This window comes from Leptonotus elevatus, chromosome 14 (genome assembly GCF_054856555.1).
Source record: "Leptonotus elevatus isolate MCC_2025b chromosome 14, RoL_Lele_1.0, whole genome shotgun sequence".
Taxonomy (NCBI): Eukaryota; Metazoa; Chordata; class Actinopteri; order Syngnathiformes; family Syngnathidae; genus Leptonotus; species Leptonotus elevatus.
The window spans coordinates 8,838,474-8,863,167 of record NC_141252.1 but is presented as its reverse complement, the minus strand read 5'-3'; the positions used below and the strand labels follow the sequence as shown (position 1 = coordinate 8,863,167).

The window sequence follows — 24,694 nt, the reverse complement described above, 5'->3', positions numbered from 1 at the left end:
TAATAATAATAATAATAATAATAGTAATAATGCTAATAATAATAAGAATTTGTTCAATTAATAATTGTTAATTTTTTTCCACTTTTATGATTGAGTGAAATGCACCTGACATGCTTGCTGCACATGTCTGTGGCCCTAATTAAACAAAATCACTTTTGACTACCTGCACCACTATTTAGACATGGTCCATCTTGCATACGCGTGTCTTTTCATTTCCTTTCCTTAACGTGTATGAAAAAACTCAGTGAAGATGTTTTGTTCCAATCTCTTTCTGCATTCTTATTTTTGCTTTTTAGTATTTTTTTGTTTTCTCTTTGTATAAGTTAGAATTATCTTCATATTCTTATTTTCTAGGCGAGCAGCCGTGGTATACACATAGCTCTTATGTTGATCTCTGGTTTGTTTGCTGGATACAAAATAATCCATTAAGATGATTTGTTCAGATGTTACTTGGCTTGGGTATTTTGCTGGTATGTAGGCCATTGGAGAGAACTAGAGACAACAAAGTAATCAGGAGCTGCTTGTTTATTAGGTTCTAGCGCCTCCGACAGGAAAATGCAGTTACTACAACTTGGGCTTTTTTTTAACGTACAGTAAATAATACCAGCTAAACTATGTACCAAATTGAAAATAAACAAAGTCACATGAACGGTCCAAATATTTAATTAAGGATTAAACGAGAAAAATTGAATCTTGCGCTTTATTTGAATAGTGCAAGTGAAATCACTGAAGGCCTGTCATATCTCAGGGAAACAGTATCCCAAGGGAGGGGCTGTTGGTTACACATTTACTGCCCAATAGCATAGAATGGGATATTTGATTGGCATGTGCTTAGGCCACTGCTGATACTGTGCAGGGAGCCAAGAGAGAAAGGAAGGAGAGAGCGAGAGAGAGGGGGACTGAAGTATAGTTAGAAAGTTAAAACAGAGAGCGAGGGATACTGTGTAATAGTTGACAGGAGATATTAAAAGTTAAAGGCCACAACACTCACTGGTGGTGCTGTCTGCGGCCATGTCTGACTGCGAGGGGCTTCCACTGGGTAAGTCAGCTTGGGTCTTTATGGAAGTGTGTGACTGAAAGATGAAATGCCTATTTGTTTAGACTTCTGCGAGAGTGTGCGTTTTCAGCTATTGTGAGCATGTGTTTTAAGAGGGGAAAGGAGGGGCTACTCTTGGGCCCATTCTGTTTTCGGCACAGCTCCCCACTGGGACATTGCACCCAGCAAGTATTCAGCTGGTTTGGTTTGGGCCCTTATATGGACACTCGGAGGCATTTCCCTAACGGAGATGGACTTTCCACATATCCACACATGTTCATTACACGCTGTCAGTCTGACTAAACCGTGAGGAAGACTTATGCATGTGACTTGGCAGCTCTTATGGTATCTGATTAGGAGAGACGTGAGAAAAGATGACTTGCACTTGCAACTGATTGCTTGTGTGTGTCTCAGCTGACCATGAGTGAAGGAAGCTTAAATCTCCGCAAAGAGCAGCCAAGTTGAAAAAGAGAACTAAATCTCTTTGTGCCCTGGCTGACAGATTAACAGCAACAATCATTTGGGAATAGAAACGTTCCCTTTTGGCTTATAGTTTCTCTCAGCCTCTGTCTCTGGCTTTGACTCATGCTTCTTTCTGTTAGCACTTTTCTCTATTAGCCCATCCATCTTTTTCCGCTGCTTTATTCTCACGGCAACAACCTTCACAGTACTAAAGAAATTCAACTCACTCTCACTCTCACTATCTATCTATCTATCTATCTATCTATCTATCTATCTATCTATCTATCTATCTATCTATCTATCTATCTATCTATCTATCTATCTATCTATCTATCTATCTATCTATCTATCTATCTATCTATCTATCTATCTATCTATCTATCTATCTATCTATCTATCTATCTATCTATCTAATCGGCTGTAACATGATTGTAAAGGTTGAAAATTGAGCTTGAAGCTGATAGTGCTTGAAAAGTCCATCTAAAAGTAAGTAAATAGAGAACTAGAAAAATAAAATCAAGGCTTTGTATAATCGTACCGGTACAAAAACTGTTGAGGTTTAATGAAGTAATTAAAAGTGGCGTTTCAGCCGCAGTTTAGTAGTTTTCCTGCAGGTGGCAGTAGGATCTCACCTTGCGCATGATTGTGCTGTGCGACTGTGCGAGGAAGGGTTCATTAATCGTGGGACATTCTGAAGGAAACTAATAAAGTAGACAATGGGAGAGTTGGTGGACCTGATTGGAAAATAAAAGGTAAGGTAACATTCTAGGTTGGGATGAAGAGCTGACATGTTTGTTAGTTAGAATTTCTTTTTTTTAAGTATTTTTTAATAAACCATAATATTTGCTTGAGTTTGTCACGCATGGAGTGGACGTTTCTGGCAAGTGGAGCCAACGTTTAAAATCCCTCTAACGTGTAAATAAATGTTTTTTCAATTAGACTACCAACAGAGAAGAGTGTTGAGAGCAACCCTTCCAAATTTTTGTAAATTGCAAAGTAGGCCTAGGCCTATATAAAATAATATTTATATCTGTGGAAAAATCATCTGTTCTCTCTGCTGTCAGACGATGAGTGCATGTCTGTTGAATAAAAGCTGTAGAAAAAGAAAACTCCTCGCACTGCTATGTCTTATTAGATCTACATCACATTGTTTACAGATGCCACTCTAAATTGTCAATAGGTGTGATGTGAATGTGTTATCGTCTATGTGTGCCCTGCGATTGGCTGGCGACCAGTTCAGTTACAGTTTTTCTTCACGTTTTGGTACATTTCTCAGATCCGAATTGAATTGATCAAAACAACTTTTTCAGTCTTCACATCATTGTGTCGCTTGTGCACATCAAAAAAAGCAGTTTCTCGTTTATTTGAACAAGTTACAAATGCTACATGTTACATCCATGCAAATGATTATGAACAATTCTCCGATGTTCCCTACATTATCAATTATGTCTGTCATGGTGATCAAAATGTATTATATTATAATGAGTCTTTGTTGAATTGTCAACGTTTATGGGGTTTCCCATTTCAGCTATGCAAATGAGTTGCACTACAACACCATTACAGATACTTTGAGGTATCTGCAACATGCTTTTGATGATTGATTATTGCAGTCACAAATATTCGCAACATTTTTCCGTCTCGCTAACACTTGATTTCAGATTTATGAAAAAGGGACATGTGTGGTAGATATCTTGAATTGAGTTGAATTAAAGAGATCTATAAATGGAATTATGACTATGACGGATTTAAATTGTATGGCATATGTGAATTTTAAAAGTACTGCAGTAACTGGGCATGCCATCTTACCTTTCGTAAAGCTGAAACAGTTTCTTCTGCCAACCAATAGGATGAAATGTGTGCATAGGCTCCAGAGAAGGAGATGAATGGTTTCCACAGCAGTTTATTTGAGGCATTATTGATTCAAGGTTCAACTTGCTCTGACTTTGAAAGGATCAAGATGAGGAGAAACAGGGCAGTGTGCATAAAACCAAACAAAGGCTTCCTATTTATATCACAAAAAGAAGTGAATGGAAAGCAATACTGTATACAGCCAGTGCTGCGTGAGGACTTGTCTGATTGTCTGTTTCAGCTTTTGCAGAGAGGAGAAAAAAGGTTGTTCAGGAAATAGGGGGAGGGTTTCAGCAGCCAAGTCAGATGTGATTAATGTTGTCACTGCTTGAGAGAGCACAGTCTTGTACCCTCCGACATATACTACTGTGTGTGTGGGTCCATACATGAAAACACCACAGATCAAAATGTATTCGTATTCTTGCTATGAAACACTTTTTTTTTTTTTTTGCATAGATGTGGTCCAGAATTGTACCAGTTCCCAGAGTCCAGGTTGTGGCTCATCATTACAGTCAGAGAAGTTGGTGTACTTAATCGGTAGGTTTCCTGTTACTTTTTTTTATTTTTATTTTTATTTTATTTTATTTTTTACATATGGTTTGTCAAAACATGTAAGCACAAACCTTGAAAAAAAAAATAAATAAATAAAAAAATTTTTTCAAGTGTTTCACGATTTTTAACATGACAAAATAAGCCATCTAACATTTTAGATGCTCAGTTGGTCCCTCCTACCTTATTGTGCAAGTAAGGCAAGGCAACTTCTGTCAAATATTTGCAGCTTGAAACTTGGAAGCACATATCACTGGTCAAAAGTTTCATTATGTTTGTTTTTCTAAATAATAACGTAGTGAGAATATTGCTAATTCAGAAACACTCACTCTGCTTTTGTAAACTAGCTCCTACTCTCTGTATGCAGCCATATTGTTAGTGGAAACGGTGCACGTAAGCATCGTGCTTTGAGCTACGCAGGCTGGTAAATAAAAGCGCCCTGCCCTAATACCAACTTTATCACCTGATTACACAATTGAGTGTTTACATGAATCACTGAGACCCCAAGTTGGAAAAATTCATGGTGTAAACCAGCCCAATAACCAGGACAGCACACAGATGGTGGCAGGATCATCCAGAGGATTGACCTTGTTCCCGCCTTCGTTCTGGATTTGGTTGTGTTTAATCCCAGCCCACTGGCAGACTGACTGATCATCTTTGGAATTTAAAGAACGTCAGCAGTTTTTTTTTTCTTTCGAAAGAAAATAAATGAACAATCTGCCCAAATTGATTGTGGCCTTCAATAGACTCTTTGCTGTTTTCTACATCACTCGAGAGGAGGCATACTTTGTCTAGAGCTCACGAAAGTGGAAATACATCAAATGCTGGCAAATTTGCACGATGATTCCAATGTCCAATTCCGGATCATCATAGCCACAAATCACGCAGACGCAGTAATTTAACGCGCCCCGAGCCAGTTAACAGCCATCCAACTCTACATTATCGTTTGGCGACACCCATGTCACTCACCGGGTCAGGCCCCACCTTTTAAAGCCATACACACTCCCAAGTCACAGATAATACAGTAGAACATGGGGATGGTGACCTCAAGTTGATAAAAATAATACTTGCGCCAATCAAAAATAATTATTTATCGTATTACTCGATTAAATCAGTGGATAATCTGTAGAATACGTCTAAAATGGTCCTGTTGCCTAAATCATCCAATGCTACTATGTTTTTTTTTTTTCAGTGCCAAACTTCCACAAGTGATTGTAATTTAGTTAAGATTTGATCCCAATCAAATTTATTTCGATTATATGGCACTGAGAGATGAGATTTCTGTTTTTACTCTCTATGGTTGTTTGTAGACATAACACAACGTTGATCCCGGTAGTGATGATTGTGCTGCTGAGTCATTGAGAAACAGAGATACAATGTTTGATAATAACAAGAAAGTGTGGTCTCAAATGGATCTTGTGTTCTATATAATTAAAAATGAATACTTCCATTATTTGTTACTCCAAGTGGGATATCATCACACACATTGTTTATTTTCTAATTGTGTGTGCGTGTGTGCCAGAGGGGAAAAGTAGGGAGGGGAGGCCTTTCGAGTGGAGGGCCCCGGAGCAAGCCGTGGTCCCACCACCTGCCACCCACTGTGTTGTTAGTGTGGGTTGGGGGACAAGCAGGGGTAGCGGTGGGGAAGGAGATCTGATGCTTATCCTGATCCCAAATGTGCGCCAGAAAGAGATTTACAATAATCTGAGCCCCCTTAGACAAAACATGGCTCGCACAAGAAAACCCAATGGCATGTTTGCACGGTTGTTTTTGATGCATTCAATTCACGAATTTGGATGTAAACACTAGAGGTTATTGCCTTTCGGTTACTAAAAATCGAATTTGATCTGAAATAATGTGCTATTTTTGTAGAGGCCACTTTTGTCTGCTGATGCACAAATGTTGTAACGGTCAAGGTTTAATCCTGCTTTGCTTCATGTGGCTTCTCAAATGTAACACCCTATCTAAATTCCCACAATTAAATGCAAACAACTCACAAAGGATACCTTGTCCCCCCCCCCCCACACACACAATAATCCTCTCTGCTGCGCAGCTGACTAGATCTGCTGGTGAATGTCTGGATGACATTGTGTAATAATAACATACCGACCAGCTAGCATTAGGACCACTTGTAAAAATAAATAAATAAAGAGATTTGATACAAATGTTATATCACAAATTCTAGAGAGGTATTCATTTCACAATCTGTTTTATTTTGGGTATAGTTTAATTGCAGTTTACATTATACTGCTAATATTTCAAATCATTACTTCTCTAAAGCACGTTTCATTGCATCACCTAATTCTGACCAATTGCGTGTCAGGTGGATAATTGATTCCCTATACATATGATTGTTTGAAGATCATGTGGGATTTTTCGTTATTTTTTCCAATTAATATGTAATTGTGATCCTACAACGGGAGATTCGATTAGGAAGTGTGTCTTCGAATTGGCTGCAATCAGCAAAAAGCACCGTCAATTGTGTTTACTCTCTGAACAACAGCATCTATGGGAAGTTGAGTTGGAAGCAGAAGTTCAGAACATTCAGAGAGAGAGAAACAAAGAGTTGAGAAATTTGTGTTTATGGGGTTCCCCCTAGTTATTTGATTAACTGTCTGTCAAATATGAAGATTGGTGTAGAATGCTTTCAAACTTGAAACCATAGGGATAATTGATTTTTTTCTCTCCCTGTGATTACTGTAGGAATTATGAAATTTCCACCCTAATCCAGTATTTTTACTATAAAACCAGTCACATGTTGTCTCAATCTGCTGCAATTAGTCTTTCTACTGGATGGAAAACATAAAAATCATTGACTAATTACTAATAAATTAAATTATTCCTTGCATAGCTTCCAGTCTTGTATTGTTGGTGTCAAGTGGAATCATTTCATCTCTAACCAAAACCATGCTTTTTTTTTTTTTTCAGGAAACAAAAAAAAAATGTTTTGTTCATGTGGGAACTGATCATAGTACTAATTTGTGGGAAAAAAAAGATAAACTTTACCACATTTGGATATGGATGGTTTCGGCCCGATGCCAACAATGTCTCTTGCTCAATACTGATTTGTGACTGATTAGACTGTCGTCTGTTCATGTTTGATAAAAAATCGGAGGATGATGAAGTCGGAGAAAAGAGTGGTAGCCAAACAGAGCACATGCAGTCATGTTAAGCGAGTATGATACTTTTAAAAGACAAGCTCAAAGAAGTACGGTAGCCTTTGAACAACCACTGTGAAAGCTGCTTTTGCTATGTGGCTGTTGTTTTCTCTGTGCAAGAACATTAAGTCATCTCAAAGTGCAGCCAGGTCTTAGATGTTAAGCCATTTTAACTCTAACGCTTCTTTTGTGTGATTTATCAGCAGCGTCTTGGAATATAACATAATATGCCACAGAGAGTGTCTACTTGATTATTTTTCCAAGCAAGCTTGAATTATAAATAATGCAGTACTACCCCCCCTCTTGTGTGCACATACGCACCCCCAGTCTGAATTAAGAAGCACACAGTTCAAACCCTTTTCCCCTCAATAAACTCGCTCCCTGCTCACTTTTTAATTTGCTCCTGCCCCCCCCCCCCAGCTCGCTTTCTCTATTCCTGTTCCATGCTCCCCTCCCCCTCTATCCCATTTCTTTCTTTCTTCTATTCCCCACTCTCCCTTTCACTCTTCCCTCCCACCTCTTGTCCTTGTTTTAAGGATTCCTCAGCCTTTGCGACGTCTGCAACAGCCGATAAGACGCACAGACAGACTGAAACAGAATGGTAATCTCGATGAGGCCGGGCGGCGACCCCGGAAATGTACCGCTTGAACGTTTGGCTGCCGAGTGCAAATGTGACTTAGATAGGCGTGCTGTCCTGTCCTCATGTCACCCCCAATCCTTTCAGTCTGGAAGGTGCTACGTATGCTAAGTTATGGCTCTCCAGCCATGTCGACATGGGCATCGGTGTATATATATATATATAAAAATAATCAAATCGGTCCAATCAGAATTCATTCCTCAATCGACAATGTTTAAAGTCAACACTTACTGTACAGAGCCTGTGAAACATTAATGAATATTTTTTTTTAAATATTAATAAGTTGTATATGTCTGCCATTGCGTGAAATGAAATTGGCGCGCCATTAGACTTAGATCATCAAATTGATTAACGACATGAGATATCGGCATCTCAGTGGCTAGTTAGCATGTCAGCTGTTCACACAATTCACCTTTTTTGTGTTTGAAGATGCATAACTAAAAAAAAAAAAAAACATACACATGAAATCCAATAATTGAAATTGGCTCTACCGGTTAATACAAGCTTGAGATAATCGAAATATGTCCGAAAAGTTCCAGCACTGGTGTCACAAAAGATAGATTTTATATCCAAACTGAAATGTACCTTTCTAAGTAACACACTTTCCCAGAATTATTTTTTTTTTTTGCGAAGTCTTCACGCAGTCCTTGAAGGATTTTTTAGGTCCTGCAGCCAGGTCCTTCACAGTGGATCCCCTTGAAGACCCCTTTGAGCTTGGGAAAGATACACTAGAGTTGTTTCCATCCTTAACTCATTCACTCCCAACCATTTTCACTGAAGCAACCCCCTTCACTCCCGGCCGTTTTACTGGATTTTGACTGATTTAGCAAGGCCCACAGAATATTGTCTACTATTGCTATAAAAACATGGAACCTACCAAAAGAAAGATTAGAGTCTCTTCTTTAATCAGGAAAAAAGTATATTTGTATCCATTTCTGTTTTGCAGGAATTAGCATTAGAATATAGCTAAGTTTCATCATTATTTACAAATCTGTTGAAAACACTGGGGAAAAAGAGCTTTTTGCAACATGGCTCTGGCTGATCTCTTATACTCTGCTGCCACCTGCTGGCCGTTTTTGGTAATAACTACCATTGCTTTAAGCAACCTCTTCAGGTCAGAAGCTGCATCAACGCCTTCTATATGCTCTGGCATAAAAACGTATTAATACGTTTTTGGGATTGCATGAAATGTGTAACGTTTAGTATTTGTATTATTTTGGTAATAACTTATTGTTGCCAAATAAAATTGAGTTGAGTCTAAAATGATCTGACATTGTTTTTTGGGCTAGTTTATGTACTAGTGCACATGCGTCAAGATCCTGCATGTTTTCGAGGTTTCTCTAATCCAACGCACCTGATTCAATGATCAGGATAATTATCAGGTTCCTGCAGAGTTTGCTGATGAGCTTAAATATGAATCAGCTGTGTTGAACATGGGAAACCTCTACCACATGCAGGACTTAGGCCCTCGAGGGCCGGACTTTGACACCACTGTACTAGTTGTATCGCTATCTCTTACGGCTTTGTTATATAATCTTCTGAAGGCTGACGATTACCTTTTCAGTACCTTTTTATACACAGCAGCAACACTGGAGCAAGGTTCAAAACCGACCTTAAAAAAAATCCCTTCATTTAGTTTCATTTTCCCCTTCCTCTCATCTGCTCTACCTTAATCTGAATCACCAAGCAGAGAGGAGGGACGAGCCATCCCACAAGCCCCGCCCCCTTGAGCTCTGACTCGCCTGTGCTGTGTGACAGTGGGAAAGGCTGGGCTCTCCCGAGCATTATCTAAACACACACATAAGCGCACAGCCACGGAGCAAACGCCTCTGCACACTCAAACGCTCCTTCAAGCTGTTTTTCTGCTGGAGATCGAGAGCGCACAGCTGCTGAGGAACAGAGAGGAAGAGGAGGAGGAGAAGGAAGAAAAACAACCTCTTGAACTTCTGTCAGTTCAGTCCAGTCAGTCTTCAGGGAAAGAGCCTCCTCTTGGAGTTTTTATTTCTTTATTTAATTTGAATGTTTCCTATGTGACACAAGGTGGAGGAAGAAGAAGAGGGAACTGGAGTTCACGCAAGTGAATGGGTTGCCATGGTTACTCACCCAGGGAGCCTGACCCGCACAGAATGAATGGAGGGAGAGCCAAGTGAAAAGATAAACTAAGCAAAGGGAGTCACCGGAGAAAGAGAAAGTGACAGAGAAGAGAAGAGAGGCGGCGGATAGCAGAGGAAGTGGAGCAGAGTCTGAGAATGGAGGACGGCTTTTCCAGCTACAGCAGCTTGTATGACACCTCGTCGCTGCTGCAGTTCTGCAATGGTAAACAATCTCACCATTTCTGCATGACGCTCCTCTGGGCTTGACACGTCATAGTTGGGGTTAGCTTGACTGACCTCTGCTGAGAAAAACATTCAAAAGGGAGTTTCTCGTGGGCCACATTCCGTTCAAGTCCAAGCTAAGCAGTAATCAACAAAGTGCGTGTGGGACAGCAATGATGTGTCCACTGGGCGGAGGTTGCGGGGTGGTAGCCGGTGATTCAGGGAAAAGGGGAGGCAGCATGACGCATCAATATGACATCATTTTGAAAAAGATTTATTCCAGAGCAAGATGCAAGTTCCGAAAAGTTGAGCCTCGGCTCGGCTATGGCTGACTGCTTGACAATATTAAAGACGACAGAAGCAGTCAAGGATGTATTGGAGTGCTGGCGCAGCACATGCACAAAGGGGATTATCCCCAACAAACTGAGGGACGTTTGTGGCAGATGGACTTAAATCTGTTGTTGTGTTGATGACTCATTCTCCCACACTTACATCTTCATCCTTTTCATGTGGAACCCTTGCTCGACTCCTTTAATGTGGGACATGTTATGTTTTCTAATTAGTTCCACTTACTACAAAATGTCAGTGTCCCCTCCTAGAGCATTAAATCAATGTTGTGGATGGCTTGTTGCTATGATGATATACCGACATGACGTTGCCTTGAGTATGATCAGTTTCGTTTAACGGGCTAACGCAATGGACACTGCTGGATAATGAAAACGTCAATAGTGTTTGTAGTGCGAGGGAGTGATCCTATTTAAGGACGCAAGTCATGAAGGAGTCTTCAACTTAATTGTAGTTATTACTAGTCAGGGCCTTCTCTGCTGGCATAAACAATATCAGAAGCGCCAACCTACAGTTACATTATTTGTTTCAATAATTCGTCATATCGTATATGATGTACTGGTATGGTATATATTCGTTCGTCATATAGTACGTCAAAAACTTTTGTTTGTTTTTTCCTGATGTTGTCTCAGATGTTGAGATGGTACAGCCCAAGTTTGAAGTCAGTCGGCTTAACCGTCTCGGACAGGGGTGGGCAAACTCTGTCCTCGAGGACCGAAGTCCTGCAGGTTTTGGAAGTTTCCCTTCTTCAACACAGCTGATATATGATCAGCTCATCAGCAAGCTCGGCATAAGCCTGATAATGATCACTGTTGATTGGAATCAGCTTGTGTTGGAAGAGGGAAACCTCCAAAACCTGCTGGACTGAGTTTGTCCAGCCCTGGTCTACGACAAGGGAATGAAAGTATGACACCTGTAAATATGCAAAAGTGGACCAAAATTGGAAATTCATACCTCACTTCCTGTTCATTTTAGGCTACAGCTACCAAAGTAATTTTTGTTTGTCTCGGGGTGCTACTCGTGCCACCCAATTTTCATAGTCATAGGTCGAACATGTCGGGACAGGGTTCTGTTAAACCTCTGTAGGGAGCGCTCCAGACCCATTTTTTTGTACTCGCATTTGGCAACTTTAAAATATCACAGGCCCGATGTGTTTGCAAATTTTGGTGAGTTTTTGTTCATGTTCAGGGTCTTAAAATTTTGAACGTTTGCAGGGAATAATAATAAGAAGAATTAATTCCGAAACAATAGGGACCTCACAGCTGTCACTGCTCGGGCCCTAACTAGAGCTGCGAGCAGCTATAAAGGGCCACTTTGGGGTACTTGCTCATTGGGGTACTGAAACATTTAGGTTGAGCTGCTTCCATTACGTGTATGTGGATGTTGGATTTATAAAATGTTTTTTGTCCAATCAGATTTCAGCCTCCATGTCATCCTAATCTGCCCAGGGCCTTCACAATTCAGACTTTTTGGCAGATTTAACTTGAACTATCAGCAGTTTGACTGTTTTGCAAACCAACCCCTTTTCAAATTTTCCCCATAGGGCCAGCTTGCCGGTACACAATAACATAATAATTTTTCTGTTCTCTGATTGGTTGGTCAGAGCAGGCCAAATTCGACAGGAAAAGCATGTCTGTTTGAAAGACATTATTTTTGATACAGTTGTTGTGCCTCATGTTGTGGCTGGTGGGCGTGTTCTTGGACACGGAAGTGACTGACAGAGGTTTTACATTATTATCCAAGCACGTCGGACATTTGATATGTTTGTCTTTTGCTCACATGATAGTTTTGTATGTAATGAGCAATGTAAGAACAATTTCAAGTACTGCAACTTAATTGTGCCGATTGACCGGAAAAACAGGTAATGTAATGTTAAAATAGTTTTACGTCAAGCTTTAAGTAAATGACCGACTGAACTTTCCTGTAAATTACACTGTAGGGTCAGGAAGCACTTGTTTGTAGCATCATAATTGGCTTAGAGGCTCAGTGGTTTGGTGACAGGTGAAAAGGTTTTGGTGCCAAGCTTGTCTGATGTATTATAGACCGTTTTTGCTGTAGTAACAGTTTTGTGAATAATGTTTGGTGACGGGGCCTCTTTTTTTTTTCTTGCAAGGCAGGAAGAAGCCCATCAACCACCCTTGGGATGAGCTACACAAATTCCCCTTTTTAAATTCCACTACTAAGAGGAGTAGCTCCTTATTCGTTACTCTGACTTCTTAATGTATTGCAGGTCTGTTTGAGTAAGCCTGTGTGTCAGTGTTGGGCCTCCAGGCCAGAGTGACATCATCGACCAAAATGCAACGATGTCATCCGTTTCCCTCTCTGCAGCTCCATGTGTTGTGGAGCATCCAACCACACTAATGTTGAGAGACTAGGTCAGCTAAACGGCAGGAACACACGCAGGCTGCACGTTTTGTCCTCAGGAGGTCAGAGCTAGCTCGCTAGCTTACGCCAAGGGAAAATTAGCCTCATTATACACTCAGGCAGAGACAGACACTGATTTCATCTCATGGACTAAGTTAGTCATTTAGCGATTTGCCTTTCTGCTTTTTTACATGATCTGCTCAAGTGCGGATAGCTTTTGTGATTGTGCGGAAATAGGAGTTTGTTTTTATCTGCTGTTTTATGCAAATTACTCGTTTTCTCTTATTAGCGAGCAGGATTTGTAGTTTTTGATTTGGTTTATGACCTTCTGCCCTTCTCACCATTTACAAAATACTAAACTCTTTTCAGGATTGATTAAATAATGAATTTCTTACTATTCCAGGTGTTTTTGAGCGAGAGGCAGAGTACACCCTGAACTGGTTGCCAGCCAATTGCAGGGAATATATAGTCAAATAACCATTCACACTCACTTTCACACCTTTAGACAATTTAGAGCAGGGATTTATGGCCGCCAAGTGCGATCAAAGTGTTCATAATCGACGTATGCTTCAATTGACGTTAGTTCTCTAGATTTTTTTTTTTTATGGAAAGATTAATGTAGCTCTTAGTGTAAACGGCTGCCTTTTGTGTGTTTTTTTTTTTTGCATAGCTTCCTCTGGCCTGTGACATCATCACCTGGATTATGCAGCCAATCGGATGCCTGTATTTACAACTGATGATATAAAGGAACTTTTAATACCTTGACTATTGTGACATCCCTAATTATTAGTTTTTTTCATTGTCATCTGGCGCGCCAGATATAATTGGCGGCGGGCCAATTTTGGCGACGCCTGATTTAGAGTCTCCAATTAGCCTAAGAAAAATGTCTTTGGGAATATGGGCGGAAGAATTCGAACCCAGACTTCAGAGCTGTAAGGCAGATGTGCTAACCACTCTTCACTGTGCCACCAAGCTCATATATATTTATCTAGCTTTCTACGTTTATTGTTTCTATTTGTGGCATAAGTTACAGTACAGCCAAGTTGCAATTATAGAAATAGGAACATTGTTTTAAAGCAACATAATTTAATTAGAATGGCACAAATATCCATCAAGGCCAATGTGGAAAAACACATCACATCTAATCCAGTACAAAATGTGAATGGTTCCGTGGTGAGCTTTGTGCGGCGCTTCTCTTTCATTTTGTTCTAATTCCCTTTATGTACGCTACATTTTTCTATCTGATTTGGAGACAAAGTACTGTTAATAAGACAATGCAGCATTTGAAACACTAAATCATCAGTGGTTTTCATGTTTATCGAGATGACACTGTTTACCAGAATTTGATCAAATCCACTCCCTCTCATTCCTCCCGTTCACCTTTTCGATAATGTGTGCCTAAATGTGGATCAGACATCCCTTTATCTCCGTGCTCCATGCAGTTCACCCACAGGCACATTAGCAGAGACTCCCACCTCCCACTCTTGCAAAATAAGGATATTTTGACACACTCCATCTTGCAACCCTTCTTCGGCCTTGGTCCCAAAAGCATGTCTGATGATGGCACGTGTACATGGATTAGGATTAAATCCCCCCACTCACGCTACCAAAGGCAGTAGCCAATTGAGCCCGGCAGGGAGGAGGAGGACTGGATATTATGCCAGCAAAACACCCCGAGGGGTTGAAGAGCCAAGTTTAGCATCCATTGTCTTCACATTTCTGCGGTTTGGATCCAAATTGTCACTCCCGTTTGCGTAGTCGTTTTATTTGTTTGATTTATGTAGCCTTGTTGAGGTTGCTCTATTATGGACAGATTTAGACAATTAAAGTGGAAACTAAGGCCGATTCCAGTTGAATAATTGAAAAATGTGCTTGTGTTTCTCTGACGTTATTTATCTGTAATATGCACCAGCACAGCATTCTGACAAATATCGACTTGATCTGGCGTGTCTCCTCCACGACTGCTGATTCATTCGATGTCTGACATCGATTTCCTCTAGTCCAGCGTCTGTGAGTGCTCATACCACTGTTTTTTATTTTATTTTTTATTTTTTTAGCTGTCTATAGCCATACATGCACTCACAAATTTCCCAAGTTCCCTTCAAATTTTCATACTTTGTCTTATCAGTTATTCATTTGCTTTCGCTTGCAGACATTTTGTTCTTCCTCATTTTCCCTTCACGCTCATTATCGCTCTTTTATGCACTGTGTTTGATCTTGGGAAAATGTTCTAGCTTAAAGTACTTTGTTATTTTTAATACCTACTGAAAGACGGTCAGCTATAGCTCTGACACTTTTTTTTTTTTTTTAAGATTAGCAACACCCCAAAATTACAGCATCTAACTGGTGAGCTATTTTTAGAACAGACCTGCGGCTACTCATGTGGTCCTTGGGGGCTACCTGGTGCTCACGGGTTAGTGACCTCTGCCCTAAGGCGTTCAACTTTAGAGGATAAACAACAGTTCCACCCACTCTCCTCTTATCTCGCTCTGCTGTTTTTGCTCCTGATAAGAGTTCACGCTGCACTTTTCACTTTTACGGCAGCGAGCCAATGTGTTAACACTTACACAGAGTGACAGTGTGTGCTCATTAAAGGTGCACACTATGCAGCTAGTGGTTTAAAAAATGCTGTCTGAGGTCAGGTGGAGCAAGCTGGCCTGTATTGGGGCTGTACGTCTAAGGTCAGGTACACGCATTAAGAATTTTTTATTTCCCTTTCCTGACCTCAAACGCCCGACCAGGCACGGGCGGATTACTGGTTTGACGGTTTTCAATAACCGCTAATACTGTCTGTCACTGGTAATGAGCTCTTCTTTTCTTTTTTTAAGTGGACTCCTAAGCAGCGGCCAATATGATTGGCTGCTTGAAGAGTTGAGTAGACTAACCGTCTCTATTTATCTTTTTTTTTTTTTTATCGGTGAACAGAGAAGGAAGGATTGGGGATGCAGGGAGGTTAGACAAAACAGTCTGATGGCTTTTGATCAATGTGCATTGTCCTTAACAAAAATAAATTAAAACATGGTGCCAGTGGGTACTAGTTAGCCCCAAGGACAACATGAGTAGTCCATCGCGCAGTTCTAAAAATAGCTCACCAGTGATGAAAGACATGCTAAGAAGAATTAAAACAGGAGAATGTTATCATTTATTTGAGCTTAATATGTTTCTTAATGTACCCAATATTCTATATGTTGTTTAGAACTAAAAATACATTGCGTTCAATGGGGGAGAAAAGGTTTTATTTAGCCAAATATTTCCAAAAAGGACACTGTAGAGCTGTCATTTTAACACTGTGATATTTTTGCTCATACCTTCATCCCGTCTAATATTGACCCATGCCGATTGTCCTATAACATGATCCTTATGTCTGAGATGTGTCAGGAGTGTATTTGTCTCGATCATAGGATCCAAAATGGGCTGGGGCCGACTATTGAACATGTTTATTATTGGATGGTCATTGGAAGGGGCTTCTTGGTGAGTAGGTGCTTTTCAGAGGAAGCCATTTGTTCTTTCTCCTTCTCTGCTTTCAGTGTTCTTCCTCTGTCACTCTCGCCTTTTCCTGCACTGACACACATTCGTGCAGCCTCATCGTCTGACCCACTAAAACAATCATGCATGCAAAGTAGGAACGTGGAAGCCTCTGCGTTGAAATATAGCGACTGCACGATTGTATGTATGTGGGAATAAAAGCGTAATGTTCAATGTGTGTCTGTGTGCTCTTCAGTCCTTGAGCAAGAAGTCATGCATGCATATAAATATCATGAAAGAGCCAGAAAAAGAAAGCACTCTGCGTGGTAACACTAGATATTCTCAGCAGTGTCATCTTGTACCTGCGGTGGGGGGAAGGCTATGAGTAATAAATCAAGCAGTTGACAGAATCCCAAATAAATTATTTTTAGTCACTGATGGCAGCCCCTTTTAACACTGCCTGTAAAAATCGCCATTTTTTTCTGCCTTTTTAATACGGAACCAGAATGTGGCAATTTTGCATCTATCTATTCAAAAAGCGTATACGTCTGATTTGCTCTCTGCATCTCTTCAGGTTCAAGCCAAACGGGTACAATTAACCTCTGTGTTCCTGCAGTGCAGATCCCAATTGCACCCTAATTGTCCTCTAACATCAAGAAAGTGGGAACCCTCCGATTCAAGTGCGTGTCTGGTTGCGTGTTCCGCCTGTTTCGAACATATGGAGAGGGGGAAAGGAAACGGTCCCATTTAGAAAGTCCATTAAAAATAGATTAATCAAGAACACAGGTGCAGAGATGCGAGGGAGGAAGACACGCCTAATTGGGTCATGAGGTATAATGAAATTATGAATGAACAGTTGCAGTGTTGCTCAGTTGGCTAGTTTTATTTACATGCTATTATTTTAGGCCGGATGGACATTCATGCAGCCATTACATAAATTATGCAAAAGAGACTTCCATTTTATTATGGTGTGTAAATCATACCGGTTGAAAACAATCCAAACATCATTACTGAAGGATGATTGCCAGTAGGCCAGCAACATCTGTGGCTTTTTATATTTATGATTCACCTAAATGGGCTTTTTTTTGGCAATGGAAAACCCTTATTTCTTTTTTGTGTGTGTTCTTCTTTCAAATGAGCTCAGTCAGCCTGCGCCGATAATCACATCCAGCTGAAAACAAGTGAATCATGAGTATTTTGGATAAACACACACCAACTGGGCCACTCAATGCAAATAGCTCTTGCATAGAATAATATTTCAAACAAATACATTTTGTACTCTTGGATACTAGGGTCACATGAATATTAAATCAGCTAGTTAGGCTGCCAGTTGACAGTCATCGAACACAGCATGTTCAAAGGAAATCTCTTGACTTTGGACTAAGATGGCAATTTTGAATGCTGTTGTGTAACAAGGGTGTCTGCACCCAACAGCGCCACTGTATGTTCGCAACACTCCAGATGGTGGAAGTACTGCTGGCTGATGTTCAGTGTGCTGACAGTGTCTGGCACTGGGAGCGTTTCCCATAACAACAGTGTAAGTGGACGGAACAAACAGCGGTTCACACAAACGCTGGATGGAACGGAACAAATGTCTTGTCTCTCGTTTTGGGTGTTTGTTACTAGGGCACAAAGGCTCGTTTCATGTGGGCAGAAGGTTGAGTTTGACAGAGACATTTGTGTTGGTGCCTGGAACCGCTGTCAAGCTTGACTTATGCCTCTCTGGTCTGAATCTCCTCTTAAATCGGCACACAGCAGTAAGACCAGTGTCTCTTGTTTATTTCCATTTTGTCACATTTTGTAATTCAAGTTGCGGTGTAACTTGTATATCACATTTGAACTGATGGTTGCTGAACGGGGTTTTAAACCTTTGCTCCCATAGGCATCTTCTAAAAAAAAAAAAATATGTATTTTATTTTTAAAATATATTTACCATTTGAATCACAATATAACCATTCACTCGTTCTGTAATGCAAAATACTATGCCTATTGTTACCGTCTTACGCCTGCTAACAAGCAAATGACATAACAACCCTAAATTTGCTCCACCACTACAGTATTTATTTTCCCCAGTTCAACCTTGGTGGTAGTCTGTGCTCTACTTAGTGGCATTCTAGTTATGTAAATAAAATGATAACAATCTGTTTCCCACCCACTTGGAAGGTAGCCTAGCTCATGGTCTGGCATGGCATCCCAATAGACAGAAAGCATTCATATTTAACTGCCTTGTTTTCACCCTCTTAAGACAAAATGTTAGTTTTAAAATACACAAGGGGGAAAACGACAAAAAAAAAAAAATTGCGACAATATGTTCTATGCAGCCCCACTAGTCTAAATACAGTATTCTGGTTAATATTGCGTTAGTAGAATATGAGTTAAGCAGCAAAATCCAGCAGTTTTTATCCATATCAGAAGGCGGCCATTTTGCCATTTGCTGTCGAGTGAAGATGACATCGCAGTTGCTCAGGTAACAACCAATCACAGCTGAGCTTCAGGAAACAGGTGAGCTGTGATTGGTCGTTGCTTGAGCCCTGAGCAACTGTGATGTCATCTTAAATCGACAGCAAGTGGCAAAATGGACGCCCGCTGAGATGGATAAAAACGGCTGGATTTTGCTGCGTAACTCATATTCTACAAATGTAATATTAACCAGAATGTCATGTTTAGAGTAGTGAGGTCAAATATAACATTTTATTGTCAAGAAATGTTTCTGTATTGGCTTCCCTTTAAATAACAATTTCAAAGAACAAAGGGAGAACAAATAAGCCCAATCTTAAATATTTGAACCATTTTACTCTCTTCACCGCTGTTCAGCTCTCTTAATTGCTCACAAGAGAGTGTTGAAACTCAATTGAAATTCAAATCCTTACTTACTTTACTCCCAAACCCCTAGAAAATTGGTATCAGTCACAAATGGCATATCCTGCATAATCCCTGGTTGCTGAGCGAATCCCCTTGTTTGTGTTCTGTGTTACAGTAACTGACTCTACCAACTCTTAGGATTTTTTTGCATCAAAGCTTTAAGTGGCTTACTATTGCTATTTACTCTAGATAAAAGGTAATGGCGGAAACGTGCCGTATCGTCTTCTGTTTTGATTCCGATGTGCCAACTTTGAAGGATATGTGTGTGTGTGTGTGGGGAAGTTGCTGTCAGTTTACCTTTTGTCTGACCCCAGGAAGGATGCAGTCAGTGGAAGGAAGCGAGGCTTTAACAAACTCATGGAAGGTCGGTATATGATGCCACATGGGATTCATTCGCCCTCCCTTCACGCTTTACTCTCTTTATGACCTCTCCATCCACTTGTCTCTGTTCCCCAATTTCTGGTTCTGACATAAAAACACGCTTCAGACATCACAATCTCCATTGCTTGACTCTTTAATGCCAATCAAGGTCGCCTGTTGTGGCTTTCCTTCCTGTTGGCCATCTCTTGTCTATAAATAGCTTTCGTAAGCCTCTGTCCAGCAGAGCCGTCTGGAAGCACAGAAAACTAACTGCTGATCTTTTGGGTCATCCTCACAATAAAACATTTCTTGATGATAGAGAAGGACAAATGCCACGTCTGATGCACCTCTTGCATGCCAGTCTTTAAGATTAACTGTCGCACAAGTATAAAATAAGTGAACCAATACAACATTAGCTACAGCTAACACTCGTGATCACAAGTTAACTCATTCACTGCCATTGACGGCTATAGACGTCAAAAATTCATTTGAACTATTTCTATTAGTTAAAAAAAAAAATCCACTTTTGCTAACAAGAGTATGAAAACCTAGAAAAAAAAATATTGTAAATTTAGAAGAGATATAAAATTTGTGAATTAATCGTTAGTTAACTAGTGAAGTCATATGATTAATTACAATTTTAAAATTTTTACTGTCTGACGGGCCTAATTAAAAAAAAAAGGGGCGTTTAATCGTAATTAATCGCATGATAATTGTATATATGTTATTAATGTACAATAAAAAATATAGGTTTTCATAAAAAATGAAATGAAAAGAAAAATGGTTAAACTAATAGAAATAGTTCACATACATTTTTGACGTCTTTAGTCGTCATTGGCAGTGAATGAGTTAAATGCATATGGCAGCGAGTTAGTTGGACGTGAGACACTTCATTCAGGGCTCCTTCTGGACGAACAACACACATATAGACTTAAAATACACAACGCCACTCACAGGCAATCCAGACCAAAGTAATTTGTTCGCAAAAGTTGGTCAATATCAGCTGTTCTAACTGAGAATCATTTCAAGCATACTGGAAGGGGAACAAAAAGCAGCTAATGTACTAAAACAAAGTAGTAAAAGTGGCAAACATGGCTTGGGACAGAATAGTTTAGTGTTAATTTTATCAGAAATTTTAAAATGTTGTCTTAGTTTTAGTCCAGTTTCAATCACACTTGTTAGTTTTTATCATAGTCAACCTCATCTCATTTTTATTTAGTCAACTTTTAGTCGACTATAAATCTAGCATTTTCGTCTTTATTTTAGATCTACTTTTAGTCAGCAAAAACTGTCAATGTTTTAGTCTAGTTTTAGTCAAGACAATCATTTTACCCCTGTATATTTTTATGTCAGCAGATAATGTTGAACATTTTGGATTTAAAACTATTTCACATAAAAAAATTCTGTCATCTTTTTGATGAAAAACAACACACAATTACAGTATATCAACAAATGGCAACACTATGGCTCCATGCTACGAGCTAGCAACTTCACCAGCATTAGTTAGCTGTCGGATTAACATTGTTTTTGGAACGTTATAGCCGTTGGATTAAAGTTATAACTATAATTTACTTTTTTTTGTTTAACCGTGAATCCACCTTATGTTTTTGTGCATATTGCACTCACCATCTGCAGATTTAAAGGGGGGGGGGGGCACTGTGTGTCACATGACTAGATTTTAGTCCAGTTTTTATTAAGTGAAGTACATTTTTGTCTCGTCTTCATTAGTCAATACCGATTTAGTCCCAGTTATTGTTTATTAATGAGGGTTTTAGTCCAGTCTAGTCTAGAAATTAACACTAGAATAGTGTCACAAAAGGCCAAAGGAAAAACAGTTTTGCCATCTTAATGTAATGCTGGCTGAAAGGAGATGTGTGGACTGACAGTGATTCTGATGTCTCTTCTGAAATTTAATTTCCTTGTGAAAATATGATCAGTTCCATACTAGCATCAATGAACCAGCCAATGTTACTCTTTGACCTTTTGTTTTAAACTGATGGGAGAACTCTACCTTGACAAATTAAAACTTCTTGCAATGATATATAGAAGAGGATTTCAGTCCCTTCCTGTAACTACAAAACAGGATATACTGTCTTCGTGTTGTCACAGCCTGTTTCCAAAGGCATCACTCTCCATTTGTCTTCCTAATGTTGGAGAAAGTATTCCCACCGAGAAGGGTGTATCAAGCACTTGCATTTTCAGTAGCTGTAATAACCTGATGTCCCATGATAGCACGAGCCCAGGCCAAAATGGAAAAATGCTTCCTGTGCGTTACCACAGCATTTGGCGATTAAGACATTGTAGTCCTTTGTTGTTGATACTGAGAGTGCTGAAAGGGGAAATGGATCAGAACACATGCGTACGCTCCACAATTCAATTATTGATGAGAGTGAGGTCAGTGCATGAACTCAGGAAAGTGCTTCTTTGTTTGTTCAATGATGGGAAGATGGATGCGTCAACTTTCAAGTGCTTGTTCACATTTTATCCAAGGAGATGATGGATGTGTGCAATATCAAATAACGATGCAAATAATAGTCCAGGATGTGTGTGACCTGTCCTTTCTTTCAAGAAAGGATCGGGGCAGAGAGAAATGATGTCATTGACGCTGCACTGTCTGCAGTCAGCTTGCTTGGGTGTGGTGTAATAATGTGGGTTCATTGGATTGAAAAAGAGAGACACTGGTGTCCCAGGGTTGTGCATGCTGATGGATTTTTTGTTAAATGGAGAGTGACACATCACTGATGGCGACTGCACAGATATTTATATATCTGCCCTGAACCTTAGGAACATTCCTTATATTGGGTTCTGTCACGTGGCTGTGTTGTGTGTTAGGTTTTAAGCTTTCCTTGAATGAGAGGCAGGTGTCAAGCGTTGATGCTCGGCGAATGGCTTGTGTTTTTTTTTGCGACAATCCATCTTTGTACCGCTCCGCCAGCGATACTATTGTGAGTCTTTCGCTGGGAGCAGACGGGGGCAGATGCTCATTAGATAGTTGGAGCTCTATCTTGGGATTGTCATATTCACAAATGAACATGAAGAGGCACTGCTTCAAAGAACGCACCTCAGGTGAGCGCGGTTTATTTTTAGCAAAGGGAGAGAATTTCTGGATGTCGATGTTGAGTGAAAATTTCTCTATGAATCTGAGTTTGTTTTGTGACAATGTTCTTCAGGTTTCGGGGAGTCTTTTTGGTATTTGACAGACATTCAGACGTATAGCAGATTTTTTTTTTTAAAGCGTTTTGAACTCTTTTGTTTGTGTAGTTTTGGATTACATTTCCTGTATGGAATTTGCATGTTTGCCCCACTCTTGCATGGGTTCTCTCCAGGTTCTCCTGCTTCCTCACATTCCTAAAACTTGCACGTTAGGTTAATTTATTACTCTAAATTTGTGGTCAGCCCGAGTTAGCCTTCCAAAACTTAAATGAGAACAAACGTTATAGAAAATGGATGGCTGGATTATCCATTTTCAGGCACTGTTCAAAACATATGCAATGTTAGAAACAGTCTTATAGCTTGATGTGAAAATAAATATATTTGGTAAAGAAGTAAATTGGTGACTAAATTATGCATGCTATACACATTCTGGATGTCGTTGACTTATAATTGAGGACCCCTTGTCTAAGATTAGATCAAAATTTTAAATTGAACTGCAATTTAATTTATTCAGCTATTAATATCTCCCAATTAAATTTGTACTTTTCTAATTATTCTAATGAGTTGTGCTGATTGCGATTGGCAACAAGTCCGGGTTGTACCCAGCCTCTTGCCCAAGTCAGCTAGGATAGACTCCAATTTACCCGCTACCCAAATGAGGACAAGCGCTATAGAAAATGTATCTGCGTGAAACAACACCAGATCAACATAGCCCATGTTTCTTTTCGTTAGCAAAGCAATGTTTTATTTAAGTGTTTGACAACATTATTTACCAAGTCAAGAGCTCCCTCGCATTTCCATCATCTGAGCAGGCGGTCCTGGTTTAAGGGCAAATCCTCAGAGAACGCACATGCCGCAGATGTCCAACGCATCTCATGCATTATTCATCTGACTGTTATTGCAAGTCTGCTGGGAAAACACAGCGGTGATTTACATGTATATTTGATCAAAGTCATTGTGTGTGTGTGTGTGTGCGTGCATTGATTAAGTGGACTGTCTCTTATCAGGGAGTCAGAGGTGGCAATTGTGTATGTTTAAATATAATAAAAATAAATATAATGAAAATCTTTTTCTTTTTTTTTTACCCCCATGGCTCTCTCTCCCGCTTTTTTTGTTCATCTTCATGAACAAAATATACTAATATTACAGTGTTCCCCTGCTGTAATCCAAATTTACCTACCTCCTAACCTGCTACATTGTAGGGCTTTTTTGGTACAGCATACTGTATCTATTTTAGGGATTGACCGATAATTATCGGCACCGATATTTGGCATTTTGACAGATATGGTATCTGCTTCTTTATTAGTTGTTTTTTTTTGTGGTTTTTTTTGGTTTTTAATCCGACAGTCTATAATAGATCCATTTAAAACTGTTTTGACCTCAGGGAACTATTTACATTTTGAGTTAACTTTATAAGAACTCTCGGCATCTTTTGTTTTTGTTTGATAGCAAAACAAAGATACATGAAAGTTTAACATTTTGGTTATTTTGAAATTTTGGAAGAATTTTTTTTTACTGTAGACAACTATAAGGAGTTTTATTTACTTGTTTAAGTTTTCATTTAGTAAGACATACTATGGCGCTCTCTGAAGTTGTTCTTTTTGTCTAAGATGAATAAAAAACATTTTTGCAAATCTGAAAAGTAATATAGAAATAAATATATATAAATTCAATAAACACAAAGTGAAGAGTTGGAATTTGTATTTTAAAAAATTTCATGCCAGTATTTTTCCCTTTTTCTGAAATTTTATATCGGCTCCAAATATCAGTCTCCTTGAATAGTAAGTATTGGTAACGGCATGGAAAAAAACATTTTGGTCTATCACGCAAAGTCTCACAATATCATGGAAACGTGTGATTCTTAGAGATAATTTTATGGTAATTTTACTGTCTTACTGTAATGCCCTCGCATGTGGGAAAGGAGAGCCACAGATGCAGAGATATTTTTTCAGCTGGATGCTGGGAGAAAAGTAAAGCATATAAACACAACGCTGTCGACCACAGTTCACACCCAGACCTCACACTTCTATTCATTTGGTGCATTTCTAAAATGTATTTAAGTTTGTCTGAATGACTTGCAATGTGTTCAAATGATGGGAAATGCGTAAAACTATAAGATTTTTTTTCCCATATGGTCTCT

The 24,694-nt window shown here is 39.5% G+C and overlaps 1 protein-coding gene across 8 annotated transcripts in view; it reads left to right on the top strand.

Moving 5' to 3' along the window:
* Positions 1 to 877: 877 nt before the first annotated feature.
* The window catches only part of eml1 (EMAP like 1), a 43,900-nt gene continuing 20,083 nt past the window's right edge, over positions 878 to 24,694 (top strand). For 4 of the 8 annotated variants that reach the window (XM_086094353.1, XM_086094352.1, XM_086094350.1 and 1 more), the window contains exons 1-2: positions 884 to 1,039; positions 3,803 to 3,883. In XM_086094353.1, the coding sequence (XP_085950479.1) occupies positions 1,012 to 1,039; positions 3,803 to 3,883 (109 nt within the window). In that variant the 5' untranslated portion in view covers positions 884 to 1,011. Of the gene's footprint in view, positions 1,040 to 2,214; positions 2,251 to 3,802; positions 3,884 to 9,450; positions 10,007 to 24,694 lie in introns of those variants that run through there. The other 4 variants (XM_086094356.1, XM_086094354.1, XM_086094351.1 and 1 more) reach the window with 4 other exon arrangements.